Here is a 23,420-nt window from a genome sequence, read left to right as displayed (position 1 = left end):
ATATCCTGTTCGCACTAATAGCATTCCCGTGTAAATTGATGTTTCATGACAGGACTTTCGGAAGTTTGTTTCCAACTGCTGGAAAATTATCTGCCATAAGGGAAAACTAGGCCCTGAACACAACCCAGTTGGAAGGATTGTGGAAAGGCCGACTCGTCACCTCCACGCTGGACAAATCCTCCCTTCCTCTGGACGCTGGAAACCCAGCACTGGCGTCCACGCTAGCCGAGGATGCTGACTGACGCAACCAGGAATGATAAATCACATATATCCTAGCTCTCACAGATTCTATGCTATGAAGTTCAGTTACTGTGAATGATGCCCTTGCGGAGTTCACATCAATTATCTCGTAGTCAGAGACCATTTACAACAGTATCATCTCAATTATTTGTCACACATCTGATATGTGCTATAAGGATCATTTCGCTCATACGTATCATGCAATTTTCACAAACGTTAATGTAGAGAGAGAAGCAATTTTTATAGCAGTTTCTTGTAGAATTCGTTGATGCTAGCAAACAGTTGAAGAGAGAATCAGTGGTTGTTACAGTGAGATCCCACTTTCGATTTCCGGCCGGGTCGGACATTTCTTTACTAGGGAACGGGATGTTCATGTTATCCTAATCATTTCATCCCATCATCACCGACACGCAAGTCATCGAAGTGGCATCAAATACAAAGACTTGCACGAGGCAGCTGGACTACCCCAGACGAGTTCACCCGGCCAATAAAGCCATAGGGTCATTTCATTTCAATGAAGCACTGTGACAAATGCTCTTCCACAAATCTGATTGCGCGGGTACCAGACCATGTCGGCGGTAAGGGCAAAGAAAGCGCTTTTCAGCGAGCAATTACTCGCACCCACTGAAATGTCCCAACCGCACTGTGATTACTATTGACGACTTGCCGTTAGAACAAAAGGAGACAGGTCATCATTATGTGATGAGTATATGAACTTGAAAGGAAGTTCGTACTGGCATATCTATCAGCTTATACTCCACGGTTTCCCAATCCTGCTCTTAAACAGAATGAAAGACAAACCAGAAATGATACCAGGTGATCCCGGAGGAAATGTTGTAGGCAAACTGATGTTTCTTATCTAAATAAACGATTTTAGAGACAACCTGGGTAGCCCTCTTACATTTGATTACAGATGATGCTTTCATTTACTATTTGGTAAATAAATGTTCTCCACTACGCTTGTCCGTCCTCTTCTAGAACACTGCTACGTGTATGGAATAGTACCAGATAGATTTGACGGAGGACATTGGAAAAGTTCAAAGAAGTGCAACTCGTTTTGTATTACCGTGACATAGGGGAGAGAATGTCACAGATGATAAGCAAGTTGAGATCGAAACATTAAAAAAAAAAGCTCTTCCGTTCCACGGAAATCTTTTTACGAAATTTGAATCACCAACTTTCTCCTCTGAATGCGGAAATATTTTATTGGGGCCAACCTGCATGGCGAGAAACGATCGTCTTAATAAAATAAAAGAAATTACAGCACGCACGGAAATGTTTAAGTGTCAGCTTTTCCCGGGCGGTATTCGAGAATGGAAGGATAGAGAAATAGTTTACAAGTGGTTCGATGGACCCTCTGCCAACGCGTATATGTACGTGTACATCGTTATGGATTAAGAACACACTACATGGGAGCTTACAAGACAGGTGAGCTGTCACAACTAATACCCTCTCCACGTTGCTATTATTGCGCAAGTGGCGATGACGTATTGCCTATTTTATTGGAATGTGTAAAATAATAAAGTCCTTCGGAGAAAATACTGTACAGGCAACTGGTAAAGCACTTGCCCGCGAAAGGCAAAGGTCCCGAGTTCGAGTCTCGGTCGGGCACACAGTTTTAATCTGCCAGGAAGTTTCATATCAGCGCACACTCCGCTGCAGAGTGAAAATCTCATTCTGGAAACATCCCCCAGGCTGTGGCTAAGCCATGTCTCCGCAATATCCTTTCTTTCAGGAGTGCTAGTTCTGCAAGTTTCGCAGAAGAGCTTCTGTAAAGTTTGGAAGGTAGGAGACGGATACTGGCAGAAGTAAAGCTGTGAGTACCGGACGTGAGTCGTGCTTCGGTAGCTCAGTTGGTAGAGCACTTGCCAGCGAAAGGCAAAGGTCCCGAGTTCGAGTCTCGGTCGGGCACACAGTTTTAATCTGCCAGGAAGTTTCATATCAGCGCACACTCCGCTGCAGAGTGAAAATCTCATTCTGGAAACATCCCCCAGGCTGTGGCTAAGCCATGTCTCCGCAATATCCTTTCTTTCAGGAGTGCTAGTTCTGCAAGTTTCGCAGAAGAGCTTCTGTAAAGTTTGGAAGGTAGGAGACGGATACTGGCAGAAGTAAAGCTGTGAGTACCGGACGTGAGTCGTGCTTCGGTAGCTCAGTTGGTAGAGCACTTGCCCGCGAAAGGCAAAGGTCCCGAGTTCGAGTCTCGGTCGGGCACACAGTTTTAATCTGCCAGGAAGTTTCATATCAGCGCACACTCCGCTGCAGAGTGAAAATCTCATTCTGGAAACATCCCCCAGGCTGTGGCTAAGCCATGTCTCCGCAATATCCTTTCTTTCAGGAGTGCTAGTTCTGCAAGTTTCGCAGAAGAGCTTCTGTAAAGTTTGGAAGGTAGGAGACGGATACTGGCAGAAGTAAAGCTGTGAGTACCGGACGTGAGTCGTGCTTCGGTAGCTCAGTTGGTAGAGCACTTGCCCGCGAAAGGCAAAGGTCCCGAGTTCGAGTCTCGGTCGGGCACACAGTTTTAATCTGCCAGGAAGTTTCATATCAGCGCACACTCCGCTGCAGAGTGAAAATCTCATTCTGGAAACATCCCCCAGGCTGTGGCTAAGCCATGTCTCCGCAATATCCTTTCTTTCAGGAGTGCTAGTTCTGCAAGTTTCGCAGAAGAGCTTCTGTAAAGTTTGGAAGGTAGGAGACGGATACTGGCAGAAGTAAAGCTGTGAGTACCGGACGTGAGTCGTGCTTCGGTAGCTCAGTTGGTAGAGCACTTGCCCGCGAAAGGCAAAGGTCCCGAGTTCGAGTCTCGGTCGGGCACACAGTTTTAATCTGCCAGGAAGTTTCATATCAGCGCACACTCCGCTGCAGAGTGAAAATCTCATTCTGGAAACATCCCCCAGGCTGTGGCTAAGCCATGTCTCCGCAATATCCTTTCTTTCAGGAGTGCTAGTTCTGCAAGTTTCGCAGAAGAGCTTCTGTAAAGTTTGGAAGGTAGGAGACGGATACTGGCAGAAGTAAAGCTGTGAGTACCGGACGTGAGTCGTGCTTCGGTAGCTCAGTTGGTAGAGCACTTGCCCGCGAAAGGCAAAGGTCCCGAGTTCGAGTCTCGGTCGGGCACACACTTTTAATCTGCCAGGAAGTTTCATATCAGCGCACACTCCGCTGCAGAGTGAAAATCTCATTCTGGAACTGAAACATTGTTGATTGCTTCTCACTCCGATTAGTTCTAAGTCCTTTGAACTGCCACAGCTGGAAAAATATTAATAAATTTATTAAACTTAGTAACCGAGACCTGTAATGATACTTTATACTTGATTGATTAGTTTATAGGAAAGCTTAACTTTGATAGTCTGTACAATGTCTTTATCTTCATGAAAACAAAACGTACAACTATTAATTTTAAAAATTTTACTATGTTCATTTCTTACGTTTAAGGCAGTGGTTCCCAACTTCTGTGAGAGTAAAATTGAGATATATACATCACATATGCTTAAATATCTCATGAAAATGCCATCTCCAAGTTGTACTAGCTTCCCACAATAAGACAGAAATTGCTTCATTATTCACATGTCAACAGTATCTGGTGTAGGGCCCACACAATATTATTATTCAAATGGTTCAAATGGCTCTGAGCACTATGCGACTTAACTTCTGAGGTCATCAGTCCCTAGAACTTAGAACTTCTTAAATATAACTAACCTAAGGACATCACACACATCCATGCTCGATTCAGGATTCGATCCTGCGACAGTAGCGGTCGCGCGGTTGGAGACTGTAGTGCCTAGTACCGCTCGGCAACCGCAGTCGGCAATGTTATTATTATTATTATTGTCGTCGTTGTTGTTGTTTGCGCCAGTGTTGCGATACAAAGCATTTGTGGTCTGAAGCCTTGCAGTTACCACTAGATCAGAATTTACAGCTGGTTCAGAAGCAAGGGGGTCAGTAGTCAAGTGGTTTACAAACAATTGGCCAAGGTATAGCGACAACATTTTGATTGGTTTTAAATTAATTTTTAACTGAAGTGCCGGACGGAGTGGCAGAGCCGTTCTAGGCGCTACAGTCTGGTACCGCGCGACCGCTACGGTCGCAGGTTCGAATCCTGCCTCGGGCATGGATGTGTGTGATGTCCTTGGGTTAGTTAGTTTTAAGTAGTTCTAAGTTCTAGGGGACTGATGACCTCAGATGTTAAGTCCCATAGTGCTCAGAGCCACTTCAGTCACTTTAACTGAAGTAAATATCGTTAGAGAGAGAAGTGGTGCACAGAAATTATGTTTTGTAACAAGTGTCTACCCTCAAAGTGGACGGTTAGGTTTTATTTCAGAGAAGGAGTTCTAGGTAGGACTACTGATGCACTGAGAATTGTTTCATTATTCGGTAAATAAAGGTTGTTAGAAATAAGCAGTGCTAATTGTTTCATTGACTCATTAGTTGGCGATTTAACAAAAGAATTTTAGAAATGAAAGTGTTCGAAGAAAATTATTTTCGTTTTAAAGTTTAGCTAGGCGTTAATGTTGAGAATGTGGTAAGGGGAGGTGGAGTACTATCTAACATCTGATTACACTCAGAAAGATTGGGAACGTGTGGTGTAAATTATCCACAATTTAATTTTCCAGCATGCTTCTGGCCTTTGTTGTATAAGCCATTCCTATACCCATTAGCAAAAAGACAGAGGAACACAGAAAAGTACGTGAATCATCAGTGGCCCTAAAGTTGTCGGATGGCTTCGCCAGAGCGCGGGAGGACGAGAGCAGCCGATGAGCACAGGGCAGGCGGGCCCTGTTCTGAGAGGCGCGGCACGCATGCGGGCAGGCAGCGCCGGTATCCCGGGTCAGAGGCCCGCCGCCGCGGGGAGATAAGCTTTGGCGCGCCCGCCGGGACCCGCGAGCTCTGTGCCCGCCGCCAAACTCACTGTGCGTCCGACGAGGTCGAGTGGCGACCGTGCTTGCAAGCGGATTCGAATGTTATGAGACACAGGTTGTGGTGTCACTAGAGTATGACCGATTCCGTAGGAGTGCAGTTTTGTGACAGGCCAGTAAACATACACTACTGGCCATCAAAATTTCTACACCAAGAAGAAATGCTTATGATAAACGGGTATTCATTAGACAGATATATTATACTAAAAATGACATGTGATTACATTTTCACTCAATTTGGGTGCATAGATCCTGAGAAATCAGTACATAGAACAACCAACTCTGGCCGTAATAAAGGCCTTAATACGCCTAGGCATTGAGTCAGAGCTTGGATGGCGTGTACAGGTACATCTGCCCATGCAGCTTCCACACGATACCACAGTTCATCAAAAGTAGTGACTGGCGCATTGTGACGAGCCAGTTGCTCGGCCACCATTGACCAGACGTTTTCAATTGGTGAGAGATCTGGAAAATGCGCTGGCCAGGCAGCAGTCGAACATTTTCTGTGTCCAGAAAGGCCCGTACAGGAGCTGCAACATGCGGTCGTGCATTATCCTGCTGAAATGTAAGGTTTCCCAAGGATCGACTGAAGGGTAGAGCCACGGGTCGTAACACATCTGAAATGTAACGTCCACTGTTCAACGTGCCGTCAATGTGAACAAGAGGTGACCGAGACGTGTAACCAATGGCACCCCATCCCATCACGCCGGGTGATACGCCAGTATGGCGATGACAAATACAGGCTTCCAATGTGCGTTCACCGCGATGTCGCCAAACACGGATGCGACCATCATGATGCTGTAAACAGAACCTGGATTTATCCGAAAAATTGACGTTTTGCCATTCGTGCACCCAGGTTCGTCGTTGAGTACACCATCGCAGGCGCTCCTGACTGTGATGAAGCGTCAAGGGTAACGGCAACCATGGTCTCCGAGCTGACAGTCCATGCTGCTGCAAACGTCGTCGAATTGTTCGTGCAGATGGTTGTTGTCTTGCAAACGTCCCCATCTATTGATTCAGGGATCGAGACGTGGCTTCACGATCTGTTACAGCCATGCGGATAAGATGCCTGTCATCTCGACTGCTACTGATACGATGCCATTGGGATCCAACACGGCTTTCCGTATTACCCTCCTGAATCCACCGATTCCATATTCTGCTAACAGTCATTGGATCTCGACCAACGCGAGCAGCAATGTCGCGATACGATAAACCGCAATCGCGATAGGCTACAATCGGACCTTTATCGAAGTCGGAAACGTGATGGTATGCGTTTCTCCTCCTTACACGAGGCATCACAACAACGTTTCACCAGGCAACGTCGGTCAACTGCTGTTTGTGTATGAGAAATCGGTTGGAAACTTTCCTCATGTTGTAGGTGCCGCCACCTGTGCCAACCTTGTGTGAATGCTCTGAAAAGCTAATCATTTGCATATCACAGTATCTGTTCCTGTCGGTTAAATTTCGCGTCTGTAGCACGTCATCTTCCTGGTGTAGCAACTTTAATGGCGAGTAGTGTATAAGAAAAGGAAATGGTAGAGAGAGTGAAGCAGGAGGCTGAAGAAGAAATACACTAGTATGCAAAACTTGACAAAAGAAACTTTCGTATTATGCGTTAGTGCCGTGGAACATAGCACGATGAAAGTTGCACTGTACGTAAATAGAACTGCTACAGCATAGTACAGAGTCTAAGTGGAAGAAAGACGGAATTAGACAATTAGAAAAGACTCTTTCATTCACAGACGTAGAAGTCACCACGATTTATGACGTTCCCCTTGACATCACAAATAGCAGGATACGGTTCTTATGATGCCATATTTCTCAACTTTCGAAAGGCGTTCGACTCAGTTTCGCACTGTCGCTTGCTACAAAAAGTGTGTGCTTACGGTCTATCTAATGATATATGCGGTTGGGTAGAAAGTTTTCTATCAGACTGGGAGCAGTATATCGTACTGAACGGGGTAAACAAGAGTAACTTCAAGTGTGCCCCAGGGTAGCGTAATAGGCCCTTTGCTTTTTACCAATTTGCATAAGCGATCTGGTTGATAGTATTGACAGCGGTCTTAGACTGTTTGCAAATCAATGAGGATCTGCAGAAAATAAATGCGTGGTGTAATGACTGGCAGTTATCTCTCAATATCAGTAAGTGTAATCTACTGCGTATAACAAGGCGAAAATCCCCATTAATGTATGAGTACAAAATAAATGATCAGTCTTTGGATGCGTAACATCAGTCAAGTATCTGGGTGTGACTATTCGAAATGATCTCAAATGGAATGATCAGATTACACAAGTAACGGGTAAGGCGAACTCTAGATTGCGGTTCATTGGTAGAATCCTGAAGCGATGCAGTCCTTCAACAAAAGAAATAGCTTACAATACATTAGTTCGTCCAGTCTCAGAGTATTGTTCGTCTATATAGAACCCTTACCAGTTGGGTCTGATTCAAGAGATTGAGAAGGTCCAAAGAAGAGCGGCAAGATTCGTGACTGGTACATTTATCCATCGCGAGAGCGTTACAAATCTCATAGAAAATTTGATGTGGGACACACTTGCAGATAGACGACGCGCTAAACAGAAGGGGCTGCTCTCTAAATTTCGAAATACAATCTTCACCGAGGATGTAGAGCGCCGACTGAGGTGGCCGAGCGGTTCTAGGCGCTACAGTCTGGAACCGCGCGACAGCTACTGTAGCAGGTTCGAATCCTGACTCGGGCAAGTTGGTTAGGTTTAAGTAGTTCTAAGTTCTACGGGACTGATGACCTCAGAAGTTAAGTCCCATAGGGCTCAGAGCCATTTAAACCATTTGACGTAGAGCATATATTATTACCACCAACTTTGAAATCGCGTAATGATCATCATTCAAAGATAAGGTAAATAAGAGCTCGTACTGAGGCGTTCAGACAGTCGTTTTTCCCTCGCGCGATCCGCGAGTGGAAAAGAGGGGGGTAAATATGACTTTGGCGCGAATTGTGCCCTCCACCACACCCCGCTTGGTGGCTAGTGGAGTATCTATGTAGATCTAGATGTAGATGTAATAGGGAGTGCCATCACCATGGTCGACAGTCCATGACGTGTAGCGTGCTCCCCTGCTGACCACGAGGTTGGTAAGGAATGGTAGGGTGTTCCAATCCTCAACCAGCGAGCTTGTCAAGAGCTGGATGATCATTATCGCACGTGGAATTGACGCAATACATCTCCCCCACGCATCCCACATGTGCTCAATGTGACTTAAGTCGGTGAAACGGGCAGGCGAACCCATTTGCCGAATACTCTCTCCTTTCAAGAGCTGCTTCACCTGCGCTGTTCGATGCGGTCATGGACTGTTATCCATAAAAATGAAGTCGGTCCAAAAGCACCCCTGAGCACGCACATGGGGAAGCAGTGTCACAACGACGTTGAGTGCTGAGTGTGCCGTGCTCATAGATCATTAGGTCGGTACAGCTATGAAACACTGTGCCTCCCCACAGCACAGCACCTGCATAACCAAAACGATCATGCTAGCCATGCTGCACGTACTCACATGTGGCGAGAGGTGGGAACACTGATGCAGCCGGGGTCATTGTCGAATATGATAGTTTTGGTGCTCCGTGTGCTACGGTGTAGTGCGGGATAATAGTGCATGGGTGTACTGAACTCCAAATCTTTGAAGACGGTACACTCGCAGCCAGCGTTATTGTGACACTGCACTCCTTTGCCACTCCCTCCTTTTCAGCGGCGCATTCGCCCCTGACTTTCATTTTACATATGACTACAAGCAACGCGTCGAATGGTACAGCTGTAAGATCTCTTGGAACGAGTGGAGCAGCAGTTCCACGAGACCTGTTTTTTCGTACTAGATAATCTTCTCTTGTTCTCCCTCGTCTGTAGCTATACAGTTCATTGTGATCCTTCGCTTCTTTAACACTTCTCCACGAGTCATCACGATCCAGTACTCGGGCTCTCCATCCCCACTTCCCATTTTCCATCTTCCCATCTAATTCTCTGTTGACCAGTGTCCTTTGACCCATAGATTCCCATCAAATATCCTCTTAACCTCTTCCGCACCATTCATCCGAACCATTTTCCATGCCCGTTGTGTTCGGGTGACACCATTGTCCTTCTAATAGGTGGATTTTATACACAGTGGTCAGCTTATGCTTGTATCTGCTCTTAAATTCAAATGGCTCTGAGCACTAACGAACTTAACACTCTGAGGTCATCAGTCCCCTAGACTTAGAACTACTTAAACCTAACTAACCTAGGGACATCACACGCATCGATGCCCGAGGCAGGATTCGAACCTGCGACCGTAGCGGTCGTGCAGTTCCAGACTGAAGTGTCTAGAACCGCTCGCCCACACCGGCCGACATCTGCTCTTACTCTTTCATAGATTGAGCTAACGATTCTTCGAAGCACCCTTCTCTCAAAGTCATTTAGCAGTCCAGTATCTTGGTTAACTGACTGGTTTCCTAGGTATGTGTATGTACTAGTCTCAGGGGTGTTTCATAAATGGTTAATTTGATGATACGGGTTACGAGCTTTCAAGAAAACGGTTTTTTAAATGCAAAATAGGCTCTGTTGGATGATAGTAATCTCTAGTTTCATAAGAGATGTCCTGGGTGATATTCGATTGCAACTATTTAAAGTGTTCAACTCTTTCAGAAGTGTAATTGCCTAAAGTTATTGGGGCTGGCATATTTTTTTCCCAACAGCGACTTATTTTTTCTATGCTGATTGATATTCAGTCGCATAATATATTACTAGTCTGCTCAACTGTGATGACTGTTTCTTCCTTTGCCTTAAGACCTCTGTTAGATTGAGTCACTACTGTTATTTCAATTGAGCCGTGACAATGGAAGTTGTTTGTTACTCTCCTGGATCAATCAGTAATAAAACAAGGATAAATGAATTGATTAATTTATGCAAGCAGTGCGACTGTAAACGGTGTGTTGTTCTATGTTTTGATCTGAACCGTACAAGAAACAAGTACTGAATTGTGGGTATTTTACTTCATTATGAAGTCATGATTATCTTCATAGTTGAATAAACAAGTTAAGTAGCTGTGGGGATTAAATCGAAAAGGGATCAGCCCAAGGAAGAGAAGGGGAGGAGTGCGGGGGAGTTGGAAATTCGAAGTTTAGCCAAGGCACCAGCTACCCTACTTACAGCAGGGGACACCGCTGTGTAAGCTTTCTCAGCATCACTTCCGGCGAAGTTAATGGCAGGTTTTATGCTCACTGACCGAAACACACTTAAGTCCCACTCTGCGCTAATATGCGAAATCAGACTGGACCTCAAGGTCACTACTTTATCACTCTCAGTTATCTGAGCAGTTCATCTATGCATCCATTCCACTCCACTGTGGAGAGTTTTTGTCTTACATTCACACAATAAAACACATGGCAGAAAACGCTCCGTTTTCTTTTTCTGGCTGTCTCGACGAGCTATCTGCTTTCCTCTTCTTCAGCATGCCTCAGATAAATTTCATTCAACACTACTCTTGACACATTTTCTGTATGATGCCATACGAGTCACAACCCACGCTCGGTAGTATAATACACGCAGATTTACAGTTATTTTCACTGAAACCCCTATGAATGTTGGTCTTTCCACTTACCATTGTAACACCAGTATGTCGCCTATAAGTTAGCAGAGTGGGTAGCGACGGAAGAAGGAGGAACGCCGGAAAGTTAGAGACTAGCGTCCTTTCGACGTCAGATCACTTGAAGCGGAGTGCTAGCTCAAGCAACTGAGGGAGGAAATCGTCTGTTGTCTAGACGACGGATTCGGGGATTCGAACCCATTTTTTCCTAATATGGGTACAGTATCCTGGCCATCGTGACACTTCACTCAATGAATGAACACCGAGCGACTTGATAAAACGTTGAACACCTATTCAGTAGGAGTTGAACTCAAAAATAACCTGCTGTCTCTCTAAGGCACTCCAAGTGGAGCGGCAAAACGTCACAATGGTTCCTCGGGAAAGACTATTGTCTTCCGGGTTCGGGTCCTGGTAAGGCACAAATTTTCATTGTCGTCATTCCATTATACAGCTGATGGTTGTCCACAATTTGCAACTGCGAATACATTTGATATATAGGCTATTGTAACTTCGTTTGATTCTGACAAGCCTGGCGTCCACAAAGTCTATCTTTCTGTATAAAAATAAAACAGTAATGCCAAAGACAATAACGAAAAATAGAAAGACAGTACGGTTTTTGTTTATTCTTTTATTGAATTTTTTGTGAAATGTAACATGTACTGCCTAATTTGTTTCTGAAGCATTCCACACCCTTTACTGAAATGAGCCTTGATTAATTTGAAGGGTGGCCTATACTAATTCGAATATTGCTAAATAAACCTGTACTCATACCAATCTGCTGCTCTTCGTAATCCCTGCCATACATGTAGTCTCTCTTGTAGATGGTTCAAATGGCTCTGAGCACTATGGGACTTAGCATCTAAGGTCATCGGTGCCCTAGAACTTAGAACTACTTAAACCTAACTAACCTAAGGACATCACACACATCCATGCCCGAAGCAGGATTCGAACCTGCGACCGTAGTGGTCGCGCGGTTTCCTGACTGTAGCGCCTAGAACCGCTGGCTCTCCTGTAGATAATCTTAACTCTTGCGTTTAACACTTTCACTATAGTTGCTACCAGGGGACAAACTTTTCTTTGTTATTGTGAAACTAATACATTATTAATAACAAGCAAAACATAGATTCCATATAAGAACTGTAATAAGACAAGAATATTTTCTCTTTGTAACGTGCGAACATTTATCTAAAAAGAGAGTATGGTGGCCTGTTGCATTGTATAACTGTAACAAGAAAGGAGGACAAAATTCTCGCAGCTCCTAGGAACGGAGATCGCAGTTGTCAGGTTTCGGGGAAGATATTCGATATGAGAGCTCTTCCTGTCTACTGTTACAGGACAGCCAGCGGACTCGGAGTCACAGTGGCTACCCATTCATGTCACGGCGGCGGTCAGACCCGAGTCCGCAAACTTAGTGCAAAATCTTTCATCTTTCTTCCGTTAGTGTTACTGTGCTTTTTAGTGACGAATACACTCCTGGAAATGGAAAAAAGAACACATTGACACCGGTGTGTCAGACCCACCATACTTGCTCCGGACACTGCGAGAGGGCTGTACAAGCAATGATCACACGCACGGCACAGCGGACACACCAGGAACCGCGGTGTTGGCCGTCGAATGGCGCTAGCTGCGCAGCATTTGTGCACCGCCGCCGTCAGTGTCAGCCAGTTTGCCGTCGCATACGGAGCTCCATCGCAGTCTTTAACACTGGTAGCATGCCGCGACAGCGTGGACGTGAACCGTATGTGCAGTTGACGGACTTTGAGCGAGGGCGTATAGTGGGCATGCGGGAGGCCGGGTGGACGTACCGCCGAATTGCTCAACACGTGGGGCGTGAGGTCTCCACAGTACATCGATGTTGTCGCCAGTGGTCGGCACGTGCCCGTCGACCTGGGAGCGGACCGCAGCGACGCACGGATGCACGCCAAGACCGTAGGATCCTACGAAGTGCCGTACGGGACCGCACCGCCACTTCCCAGCAAATTAGGGACACTGTTGCTCCTGGGGTATCGGCGAGGACCATTCGCAACCGTCTCCATGAAGCTGGGCTACGGTCCCGCACACCGTTAGGCCGTCTTCCGCTCACGCCCCAACATCGTGCAGCCGGCCTCCAGTGGTGTCGCGACAGGCGTGAATGGAGGGACGAATGGAGACGTGTCGTCTTCAGCGATGAGAGTCGCTTCTGCCTTGGTGCCAATGATGGTCGTATGCGTGTTTGGCGCCGTGCAGGTGAGCGCCACAATCAGGACTGCATACGACCGAGGCACACGGGGCCAACACCCGGCATCATGGTGTGGGGAGCGATCTCCTACACTGGCCGTACACCTCTCGTGATCGTCGAGGGGACACTGAATAGTGCACGGTACATCCAAACCGTCATCGAACCCATCGTTCTACCATTTCTAGACCGGCAAGGGAACTTGCTGTTCCAACAGGACAATGCACGTCCGCATGTATCCCGTGCTACCCAACGTGCTCTAGAAGGTGTAAGTCAACTACCCTGGCCAGCAAGATCTCCGGATCTGTCCCCCATTGAGCATGTTTGGGACTGGATGAAGCGTCGTCTCACGCGGTCTGCACGTCCAGCACGAACGCTGGTCCAACTGAGGCGCCAGGTGGAAATGGCATGGCAAGCCGTTCCACAGGACTACATCCAGCATCTCTACGATCGTCTCCATGGGAGAATAGCAGCCTGCATTGCTGCAAAAGGTGGATATACACTGTACTAGTGCCGACATTGTGCATGCTCTGTTGCCTGTGTCTATGTGCCTGTGGTTCTGTCAGTGTGATCATGTGATGTATCTGACCCCAGGAATGTGTCAATAAAGTTTCCCCTTCCTGGGACAATGAATTCACGGTGTTCTTATTTCAATTTCCAGGAGTGTATAAAAAGAAAAACGAAGGAAGTTTTTACACCCGTCATAAGAGACGCAGCACGGATAACGCCGGAGGAAGGAATCAGCCTCAGCCCTTTTGAAGATAGTATCCCAGTACTTCCATACAGTGATTCAAAGGAACGACAGCAGACATAGAACTGGATTGTAAGCAATGGATGCCATCCGTAAACGAGTCCAGCGCTTTAAGTACCGCGCCTCGGAAAATATGTTGCCCTATCCCACTCAAGATAGCACCTGTGATAATAATTCCCCATCCTTCTTCTGCAGGTTATCCGCTAATCCTTTTATGTTCCTTTCAGTTTTTGGCGTGAATCTTAAGTCCCAATAATCCATCAAGTCATTATCTACCCGACGACATAAGCAACTCAGCTCTTTAACTTACTTCTTCATGTTTCAGCTTACAGTGAATATGTTGATGTAAGCCAGAGGATTCCAGCTGTTCTACGTCGAAAATTTTTCTTTATCTCGTTACTTAGGCCATTAATGCACAAGCGGAACGGTTAAGAGCGAGAACTTTCATTTTTGTATTCACGGAATACACAGCCTCTTCTAGTTTCGAAATATGAATATCTATTTTCCACATACCAACAAAAGTTTTGTATCATCCGCTAATTTCGAAATTCATTGCACTCAAAACAAAAACTGGCTCAGAGGCATTCGTATACGCACAGAATCTTTTACCGAGCGTGGTGGCGCAGTGGCTAGCATACTGGACTCGCATTCGGGAGGACGACGGTTCAATCCCGCGTCCAGCCATCCTAATTTAGGTTTTCCGTGATTTCCCTAAATCGCTCCAAGCAAATGGCGGGATGGTTCCTTTGAAACGGAACGGCCTTCCTTCCCCGTTTTTCCCTAATCCGATGAGACCTATGACCTTGCTGTCTGATCTCCTCCCCCAAACAAAACAAACCCAACCCAGAAGCTCCAAATAAAAAATAAAATCGTCTGTTTCCCAATAGGGGCTTTTCTCAGCACTCCTGAACAAAGTCAATACGTGGCGCAACGTCCCCTTGCTCGTACACAGGCTTGAATCCATCGTGGCATACCATCAATGACGTCATCAAGCCAGTTCTAGTCCAAATCGTTCCATTCTGGAATGGTGATTCTGCGTAAGCCGCGCAACGTACATGGTCGTTGTTGACGCCCAAAAACAGCTCGTTTCAATCGATAGACATATGCTCGATTGTGTTCATGCCCGAGGAACAGGCAGGCTATTCTGTTCTACTGATTCTAGCATGCTGAAGGAACGAGTTCACGAAAACGACACGACGATCACGCGAATTATGATCCAGCAATATGAAACTGTCACCAAAATGTTGGCAGAATCTCATCGGTGTACCGTAAAGCAGTAAAACTTCCTTCAACAACTACAAGAGGTGTACGGTGGCCCGATGTGATGCTATCCCGGCACATCGCCCCACGACCAGCATTTTGTTGCACATGTGGGACACAGCGCGCAGGCGTTCGATATTACCGGGTTGTTGCCGGACACTTCGCGATTATTAGCGCACAAACACACCCGAGTTGCGTCCGTAAACAATGCCCGATGCCAATCCTGTGGAGTCCATTCTGCGTGATTTCTTGCCCATCTGTAACAGAGTTCATGGTGTTGTTATGTGCAATGTGGTGCTCGCCATGGTCGTTGAGAATGGATTTTCGCATCATGCAGCCGTCTTCCAACAGTTTCATGATGATATAGACATGTATATAAACGCCTAATTCAGATCTGGAGCACTCAGCCCACGGTTATTTTGAGTGAAAGATCGTAGTTATCGAACATCGTGTGCACCTGTCAACGGCCTGTGCGACGCAAATTCTCAACACAACCTGTCTATTGGAATCTACTCCATGTCCACATCATTTTGGCTCCATTGCACACATCAACCAACTTCACTGGCTGACTAGCCTTCTGCGCTTAGCGTGATGATGAAGCTATTGTCCTTCGTGAAATGATGTGTAATCCTTCTACTATTCCACAGATGTCTCTAACGCGTCCCTACCTAGTGGTACTTTACTTTCAACTGAAATGGCCGGCTGGGTTGACCAAGCGGTTCTAGGCGCTACAGTCTGGAAGCGCGCGATCGCTACAGTCGCAGTTTCGAATCCTGCCACGAGCATGGATGTGTGATGTCCTTAGGGTAGTTAGGTTTAAGTAGTTCTAAGTTCTAGGGGACTGATGACCTCAGAAGTTAAGTCCCATAGTGCTCAGAGCCGTTTGAACCATTTGAACTGAAATGCTGCAATCAATTAGTGTGTGGCGTTATAACTACAACTAACGCTTATGGTAAAAGTGCGTAAATTTGCAATCATATTTAGGGTCACTCCCTTCCGATCGGTTCAAAAAAATGGTTCAAAAGGCTTTAAGCACTATAGGACTTAACATCTGAGGTTTCAGTCCCCTAGTCTTAGGACTACTCAAACCTAACTAACCTAAGGACATCACACACATCTATGCCCGAGGCAGGATTCGAACCTGCGACCGTAGCAGCAGCGCGGTTCCGGATTGAAGCGTCTAGAACAGCTCGGCCACAACGGCCGGTTGCCGATCGGTACAGGAGCAGTCACAGTACAAACACGAACGCACGACACGTCGATATGATGATGTTTGTAGTTTATAGCTTTCACTGGAACTCACTGTCATAAAATCGCACATTACTGGAGGAAAGAAACACCATCAACTCAGTTTTCCGTAGCCGCTGCATACTTCTTCAAGGCCGTGCGTGATATCTTCACGTACACTTGTCAAGAGTTGGCCTCTATATCGACAAAAGATTAATTAAACAGGCGCCCTTAAGGTCACGCATAGCCATTGAGTGCAAAATCTGCAACGTCAGCTGTACAAGCGTCACTGCCAAAAAATGCGACATGTCTCCACTATGCTACGTTGAACTTCTACTGAGTCTACAACATAGGTTTATGATTGTTTTGGAAGTAAGTGACGGCGATACACCCGTCTCATATTATGATATAGCTGTTATTTGAAGTAGCCTATTCTCGCATATCACTGTAAGCGAAGCGAGTACGCTAACGATGTGTGCAAGACGAACACGAATCCGAGCAACATAATTTTCTATTTTGGTACAAAGGACCCGTGGACTCTGGCGCTTCGTCAGAGACTAATAATGTCATGCTGATGTATTCGGTTTGTTACCCCAGTTACGTACGTTTCTGTGAAAATATTTTCACGTCCGTGAAAAAGCATGTAATATGCAATCACCATGACACGTATTGATACGGTTTCTCAAAGATGACTACGTGCAGATGCAGAAGTACTGTAATGGGGCTACCGTCACTGTGAGATCAGCTCAGAATATCGTCTCTGCGCCGCTCCTCCAGTATTTTCAGTGAACACATACACCATGTGCATATCGGCCGATTCTCATCAGTAAACCTATCCATACTGCTGTACCCCGCTTTTAACGTATAACTAACACTGCTGGAAACACAAACCTGAAACGGAACACAGCAGTACTGAAAGCAAGCTCGAAGGAGAAAAGTAAAGTGGGCACATCTGTTGTCGACAACACATACCGCAGCTGAATGAAAGAAGGTTTTTTTTGTTTCTTTTTTTCCTCAGAAAAGATGCTCAGCGCAGACATACTCAGCGAATTTCATCAATGTTTGCACATTCGTTCAAATGTTTTCATTATAATGCAGTTACTAAGATAAACGAATGTAAGCGATTACTCTGTAACTGGTCTCTAGACACCATTGGTCCCTTGCTGCAAAATATTAAAAAAAAATTCTTGAACAATCTTTGAAATGTTGTCGGTGGAATTCGTGTTCACCTTGTATATATGATTTCTCCCTCCCCCTCCTCCACCTCCTCCTCCTCCTCCTCCTCCTCCCCCCCCCTCTCTCTCTCTCTCTCTCTCTCTCTCTCTCTCTCTCTCTCTCTCTCTCTCTCTCTCTCTCTCTGTGTGTGTGTGTGTGTGTGTGTGTGTGTGTGTGTGTGTGTGTGTGTGTGTATATGTGTGTGTATGTGTGTGCATGCATGCGCATGCATGCGTGCGAGGGAGTGAGAGAGAGAGAGAGAGAGAGAGAGAGTGACGGACGATAAGAGAGGGACTTCAGAGCATGTTTTAGACGATGCGACTACTGAACTTCAGAGAGCAATAAAATCGTCTGAATACATGCGTCTCTACATTTGACATCCGGACGGCCTCTTCACTTCCGCTGGCACTCCAGTTTAGATTATGCAAGTCATGTCATTGTGTGCTCGCTGCTGTTGAGGGCAGTTAACGACTCCGAATGTGACACGTCACCCAACCAGCCCTCTTTATTTTCTCGCTTGTCACTCAGGCCATCCGACATTCAAATAGACTGCCGTGTGTTAAGCCGAGCAATCCATTCTGAAATGTGTACCACTATAGCGGCATTGTAGATAACCAAATATGAATCGTGTAAGCGAAGTTCTTGCGCTATAGAAAAGAATGGATGCCGTTCACCTTGATATCTGTATCCATTACTTAAAAATCTACATCTACAGCTACATGCTTAGATAATTTAGAATTTAGTGCCTGGGAGAGTGTTCATCGAATCGTCTACCGTTTCACTGTCGAACAGCACGCGGGAAAAACGAACACACAGATCTTTCAGTGTAAGCTCTGATTCTCTTATTTTATTATGATTTTCTCTCATTCCTAAGTAGGTGGGCACCCATAAAATGTTTTTACACTTTGAGGAGAAAGTTGGTGATCCAAATTTCATGAGAAGTTCCTGCGCAACGAAAAACACCTTTGTTTTGTGAGAATGATATTTTCACTCTACAGCGGAGTGTGCGCTGATATGAAACTTCCTGGCAGATTAAAACTGTGTGCTCGACCGAGACTCGAACTAGGGAGTTCGAGTCTCGGTCGGGCACACAGTTTTAATCTGCCAGGGAGTTTCAACTTTGTTTTGTGACTGTCTTTCAAACTCGCCTATCATATGCGTAACACTCCTCCACTATTTCGTGATAATACGAAACGAGCTGCCCTTCTTTGAACTCTGTCAATGCTATCCCACACCGCACAACAATACTCCAGGAAATAAGGAAGAAAATCATCGACTTAACGAAAATAACAGACCTTTGCCTTCTGTTCTCTTTCCTTACTCTTCTATTGCCGATTTAAGGCCGATATGACTCTTCTGCAGACGATTAGGCTATTTACAGCGTTGAAACACACGCTCCACGTATAAACCAGCCCCAAAAGTAAAATACTTCCTATTCACGTTGCGAAGTAATGAGTATTTGAAGACTCTTGAAACCAGTGCTTGGAGGATAGACAAATAAAATGGAAATTGACTGGTTGTGGTGTTCTTCAAGGTGTATTGCCTCGAATAGCCAAAGAAGTTCAAAGTGGAAAGATAAAGAAAAACAAAGATAACGACGTAAAAAAATTTCACACAGTAGATTGGTCTGTTCATAAAAACACCTGGCCTATTAAGTGCTCTTAGTATTTCTGAAAGACTTCCTTTTTGCAATCAAGAGATCGTGACTATCACAAAGGTATGCTACAACGAGGCCATTTCAAAACTACGACTGGTGCCTGATTTTGCCTAACGCAAATCGCGTTGCTGCATAACCTTTTCCTGCCAAAAGGCTCCAAACTGTTTTATATTAACATCGTAATAAAGTATTAATTCTAACAGCACTTACTTAGTCCACAAAGACGAGCTTTAGGAAGTGTTGTATTCAGAATGTCTCCCATGAAATGACCGTATGGCAGCATTTGTGTAACAGACACAGTTGAAAGTGCCATACTTTTGTAAACGGAAAACCTATTTATCTAAAAACAGTGTCTGCGACATATGGAATACTGTAGAGAAATGGCCAACAGGGCAGTGCAGTGTGACACATTGTCTTTCAGATAGTGCCAGGAAGGTAACAGCATTGGTACGCAAGGCTACACACTCCTTCGTACAATGATCAGCACTAACAGTGGAAGCTGATATCTTATCTAACTTTGATCCTCTAGATCGCGACTAACTCTCCGACGATATGAAAGACCTTTGAGCTCTGCGGAACGTTCACTGAAAGCAAAATATACCTACAGTGGCATGTTCGTTAAAAAAGCGTTTTCTCCTATGAAAATACTTTCACATAGCGATAACAGATTAACAATAGCGGTAACGTTTATGTAATTAGTCAGAAATATTGCGCTGTGAAATAGAAAATTACTCTAGACCCTCCGAGGGACAAGAGAAAATCGTAAAAACAGGGGTTTGTGAAGAAACTTCAAGTGGCAGAATCAGCTGCAAGAGGTAAAGCTCTGCTTACGTATCAGCTAGGCGGTTGAGGAATCGCTCTATCCCGGAATGCTGGAGGGGCTACGTGCAAAATAGTGTTCGTACTAATAACTACTTTGCATAAACTGGAACCGTTCGTCCAATGACATGCAGGCTGCAGACTGACAATGCCAGTTGAGAAAATCCTCTGGTACACTCTATGAAGTTTGTTACGAGTAAATAATAAACATAACAGATGATTAATTGGAATGCCTCTTAAGACGTAGTTTCTTCAGTCTGAGGTAAATTTGAGTGACCTATACGATTGTGTGCTTAATTAAGTAATAGGTGTCTTCAGTCGTTGCTTAATACAATGATTTCATGTTAACCATTAATTTATCCACATTAACGGTTGTTGAGCTCCTTGGTTGTGGATCAAATTACTTGGAGCAATATAGCAACCAGACAATTTTTATACAACTTTATTTATATAGGGAACGCGTTTCGTTTGGGCTTAACTTGGCGTAATGCATTTATAATTTCCATTAGTAGTACTTTTTTGTGGACTGCGTTTTGAACGCGGTAGCTGCCTTTTGTTCCGTAGCTTACACTTCCTCGTTTCTTATTTACATGCACAACACACGCACTTTTAGCATCGTTGGTTCGTTGGTGCAGTTTATTATTCGCGAGATGCCTCTTGGCATTAATAAAATTATATAAAAAGTTACCAGTTGTTGTAGTTGTTCAAATAATATATGAGAAACGCTAAATGTGACAGTCAGTGCTGTAGCAACTGGTTATTTTCGTTTATCTTGCTGGGCGACTGTCACTCATAAGCAAATCAGGATTTACAGTTATGTAGAAAATATTGTTTGCAGAAACTCCCCGGCCCCTCCTTACGGCTAATTACGCCTTGGCAATGGTGTTAGTCGCAGCGTTCGAGGTGCTTTGATTGACGGTTCTCTTCGTGGCGCAAGCGTTAGCAAATTGCAACGTGCCGCCCTTTTCGTTGGTGTCCGTCAGAAAGTCAGTATTCCCTACTCTGAAGGCGATCTAAACACGAAACTTGATGTGCAGGAGAATAAACAAATTATAAAAACCGAAGTTACTGTAAACATCATCTTCCGAGACTGTTCAATTCTTCTTCTGTAGAAACAGCGTGCATTACGGCTGCGTTTCCTGCAATTTCGATGCCCCTAGCCTTGGCGACTAAAATGCAAATTCCGCTCCTTGTGGTGGTTTAGTAAACTCATAGTAAATGGTCGACCGGGGTTTTGAAAGCCACACATTCCGAATAAGAGGGTACTGTGTTAAACAGTGAAACATCACGATCGAAGTTAGCATTCATAGTAGTTTTAATACAGCACAGTCATACTAAACGTTATCGTCGAGTTAAAATATGTTTGTCATTTTGAAAAACAAATATTTGAAACGCTTATTGGCTATGTACAGGACGTCTTAATGTTTATAATGAATTGTATAATTTATTGCGATCCATAGTTTCCGCTAGATATTTGCTTTGACATAATCGAGGATATGATTTAATGATTAGGAAAAGAGAGAAAGAGAAGTCGTGATGAATAAATCAGGTTTAAAACAGAACTAACTATTTTGCATGTTTTAATACGTGCGAAAAGCTAGATTTACTGTAAGGATGTTAAGATAAAATTGTAATTAATTTTTGTGCTAAGAACGCCCAAACCGTAACCAACCAATTTTTGGTACTTCATACTGTAGATATAATACTGAAATGGCAGGCAAAGTTGAAATTAGTCACTTATATAACAAGAAACCGACCAGCTAGATTGCATTTAAGTACTGCACCTCGCCAACAAGAAAATTGCGTGTGTTAAACAGTTGTGATCTAGATAAATAAGCGCAGTCAAATGGAAATGAGGCAGATAGAAAAAAAGTAAGTATACTGTTTATTAGTTCAAATATAATCATCATCGCCGTAACTGACAATACATTTGTCCCACTGTGAAACAAGGCGGTCGAAGCCTTCACAGGAAAATGTTGGCGGTTGTCTCGGGACCGATGATTGTACCCTAGTGAGTACCCTTTCATCGGAAACAAACCGACAGCAACGAATGTCTTTCTTCAGGGCTCTAAAAACTATGTGATCGAATAGGCAGAGAACGGGACTGTGTGAAGGACCTGCAAGGGCTTCCCAGCGAAACTTCTACAGAGTAATCGAAACAACCTCGGCAACATATAGACCTGGCCACGTGTTCGATTTGCTCCCGACGAAGAGATGCACGTCTAGCTACAGTCATGCTTTCGTTGGCAGTGGCAAACGTTTTTCCATCAAAGCATTGACCGTCTTGTGTCCCAGTGGGATAAATATATTAACAGTTATACCGATTACTTTTGAAGTACTAAACCATTTTTTTTTCATCTGTCCAGTTTCCATTTAACTGTTCTTATAGCTCACTCATTTGTTTGTCAAGTAACTCTGGCGTGAGAATGGAAGTAATGAAAACATTGTTTTCACGTTTCACTCGGCACTCGTGACTTCTAGAATAGCGTAATTTTAGCTTTACACCACTGCTGAGAGTACGCTATATGCCTTGTTTATAGCGCTGATGACGTCCGTACAAGCGTTCAAAACGTTAGAGGTCGCTGTATGCCCCTGCTTGCTTCGACGCCAGCACTACAACACATGTTGTACTTTCAAGAGTTTTCAGGGCAGAGAGACGTCGATATGGAGTTTTACGATGTCACAAGTACTGCACGCCGTCGTTTGCTGCAGGGGAGGAGAGTGGCGGGAAGGGTGCGGAATGGCAGCCGCAGCAACAGGTGTGTGCGAGTTACCTGCTGGACTGTGAGCGCGGCACCGGCTTTGACGGCGGCGAAGCCCCAGGCGTTGGAGGCGTCCCCGCGCTGCAGCAGCAGGCTCAACAGCTGCTGCGGCTGGCCCGCCATGGCCGCTACTGGCGCGAGGCGCGCCGGCCACAGCCGCGCCGAGCAGGCGGTCCCCTCCACAGGCCGCCGCCGCAGCCGCTGCACAGGTACGCACCGCCAGATAAACGGCACCCGTCCCCCCACCCCACATTACGGTCACTCCTGCCGCCTGGTCCAGCGACGGCCGATACAGCGGAGCAACGGCAGCTCTGCTCGGACCCATTGGGCTTTACTTGCCCCTTCATACACTCATGCTCATAAATTAAGGATAATGCTGATACATGGTGAAAAAACGCTCTGGTGGGCGGTTTGCGGGTTTAAATCACCTCGGGGTATGACCATGCGCTGCATTTGACCTAATGTCGTCGTACGGTGGCCTTGGCAGCAGTCCACATACGTAGAGGTGTGTTGGTGCATGTCGTACGGTGCAGCGGGTAAATGTGCAGACGTGCTAATGATGACTGTGTGTCGAAAATAGCTCAAAGAAAACATATTACTGACGTTATGAGGGGTAGAATACTAGGGCGATTGGAGGCTGGTCAAATACAGCACGCCGTAGCACGGGCCCTCTGAGTGCCACAGAGTGTGATCTCAAGATTATGGCAACGATTCCAGCACACAGGAAACGCACCCAGGCGCTACAGTACGGGACGTCCACATTGTATATCACCACAAGAA

General features: G+C 45.3%; 1 protein-coding gene across 5 annotated transcripts in view; it reads right to left on the bottom strand.

Moving 5' to 3' along the window:
• Positions 1 to 22,770, bottom strand: part of LOC126362232 (protein piccolo-like) — a 731,361-nt gene extending 708,591 nt beyond the window's left edge. For all 5 annotated transcript variants that reach the window (XM_050007864.1, XM_050007862.1, XM_050007865.1 and 2 more), the window contains exon 1: positions 22,653 to 22,770. In XM_050007864.1, the coding sequence (XP_049863821.1) occupies positions 22,653 to 22,763 (111 nt within the window). In that variant the 5' untranslated portion in view covers positions 22,764 to 22,770. The remainder of the gene's footprint in view (positions 1 to 22,652) is intronic.
• Between the last annotated feature and the right edge of the window lie 650 nt (positions 22,771 to 23,420).

The sequence above is a fragment of the Schistocerca gregaria genome, chromosome 1 (assembly GCF_023897955.1).
Source record: "Schistocerca gregaria isolate iqSchGreg1 chromosome 1, iqSchGreg1.2, whole genome shotgun sequence".
Taxonomy (NCBI): domain Eukaryota; kingdom Metazoa; phylum Arthropoda; class Insecta; order Orthoptera; family Acrididae; genus Schistocerca; species Schistocerca gregaria.
This window is presented reverse-complemented; position numbering and strand designations above follow the sequence as displayed.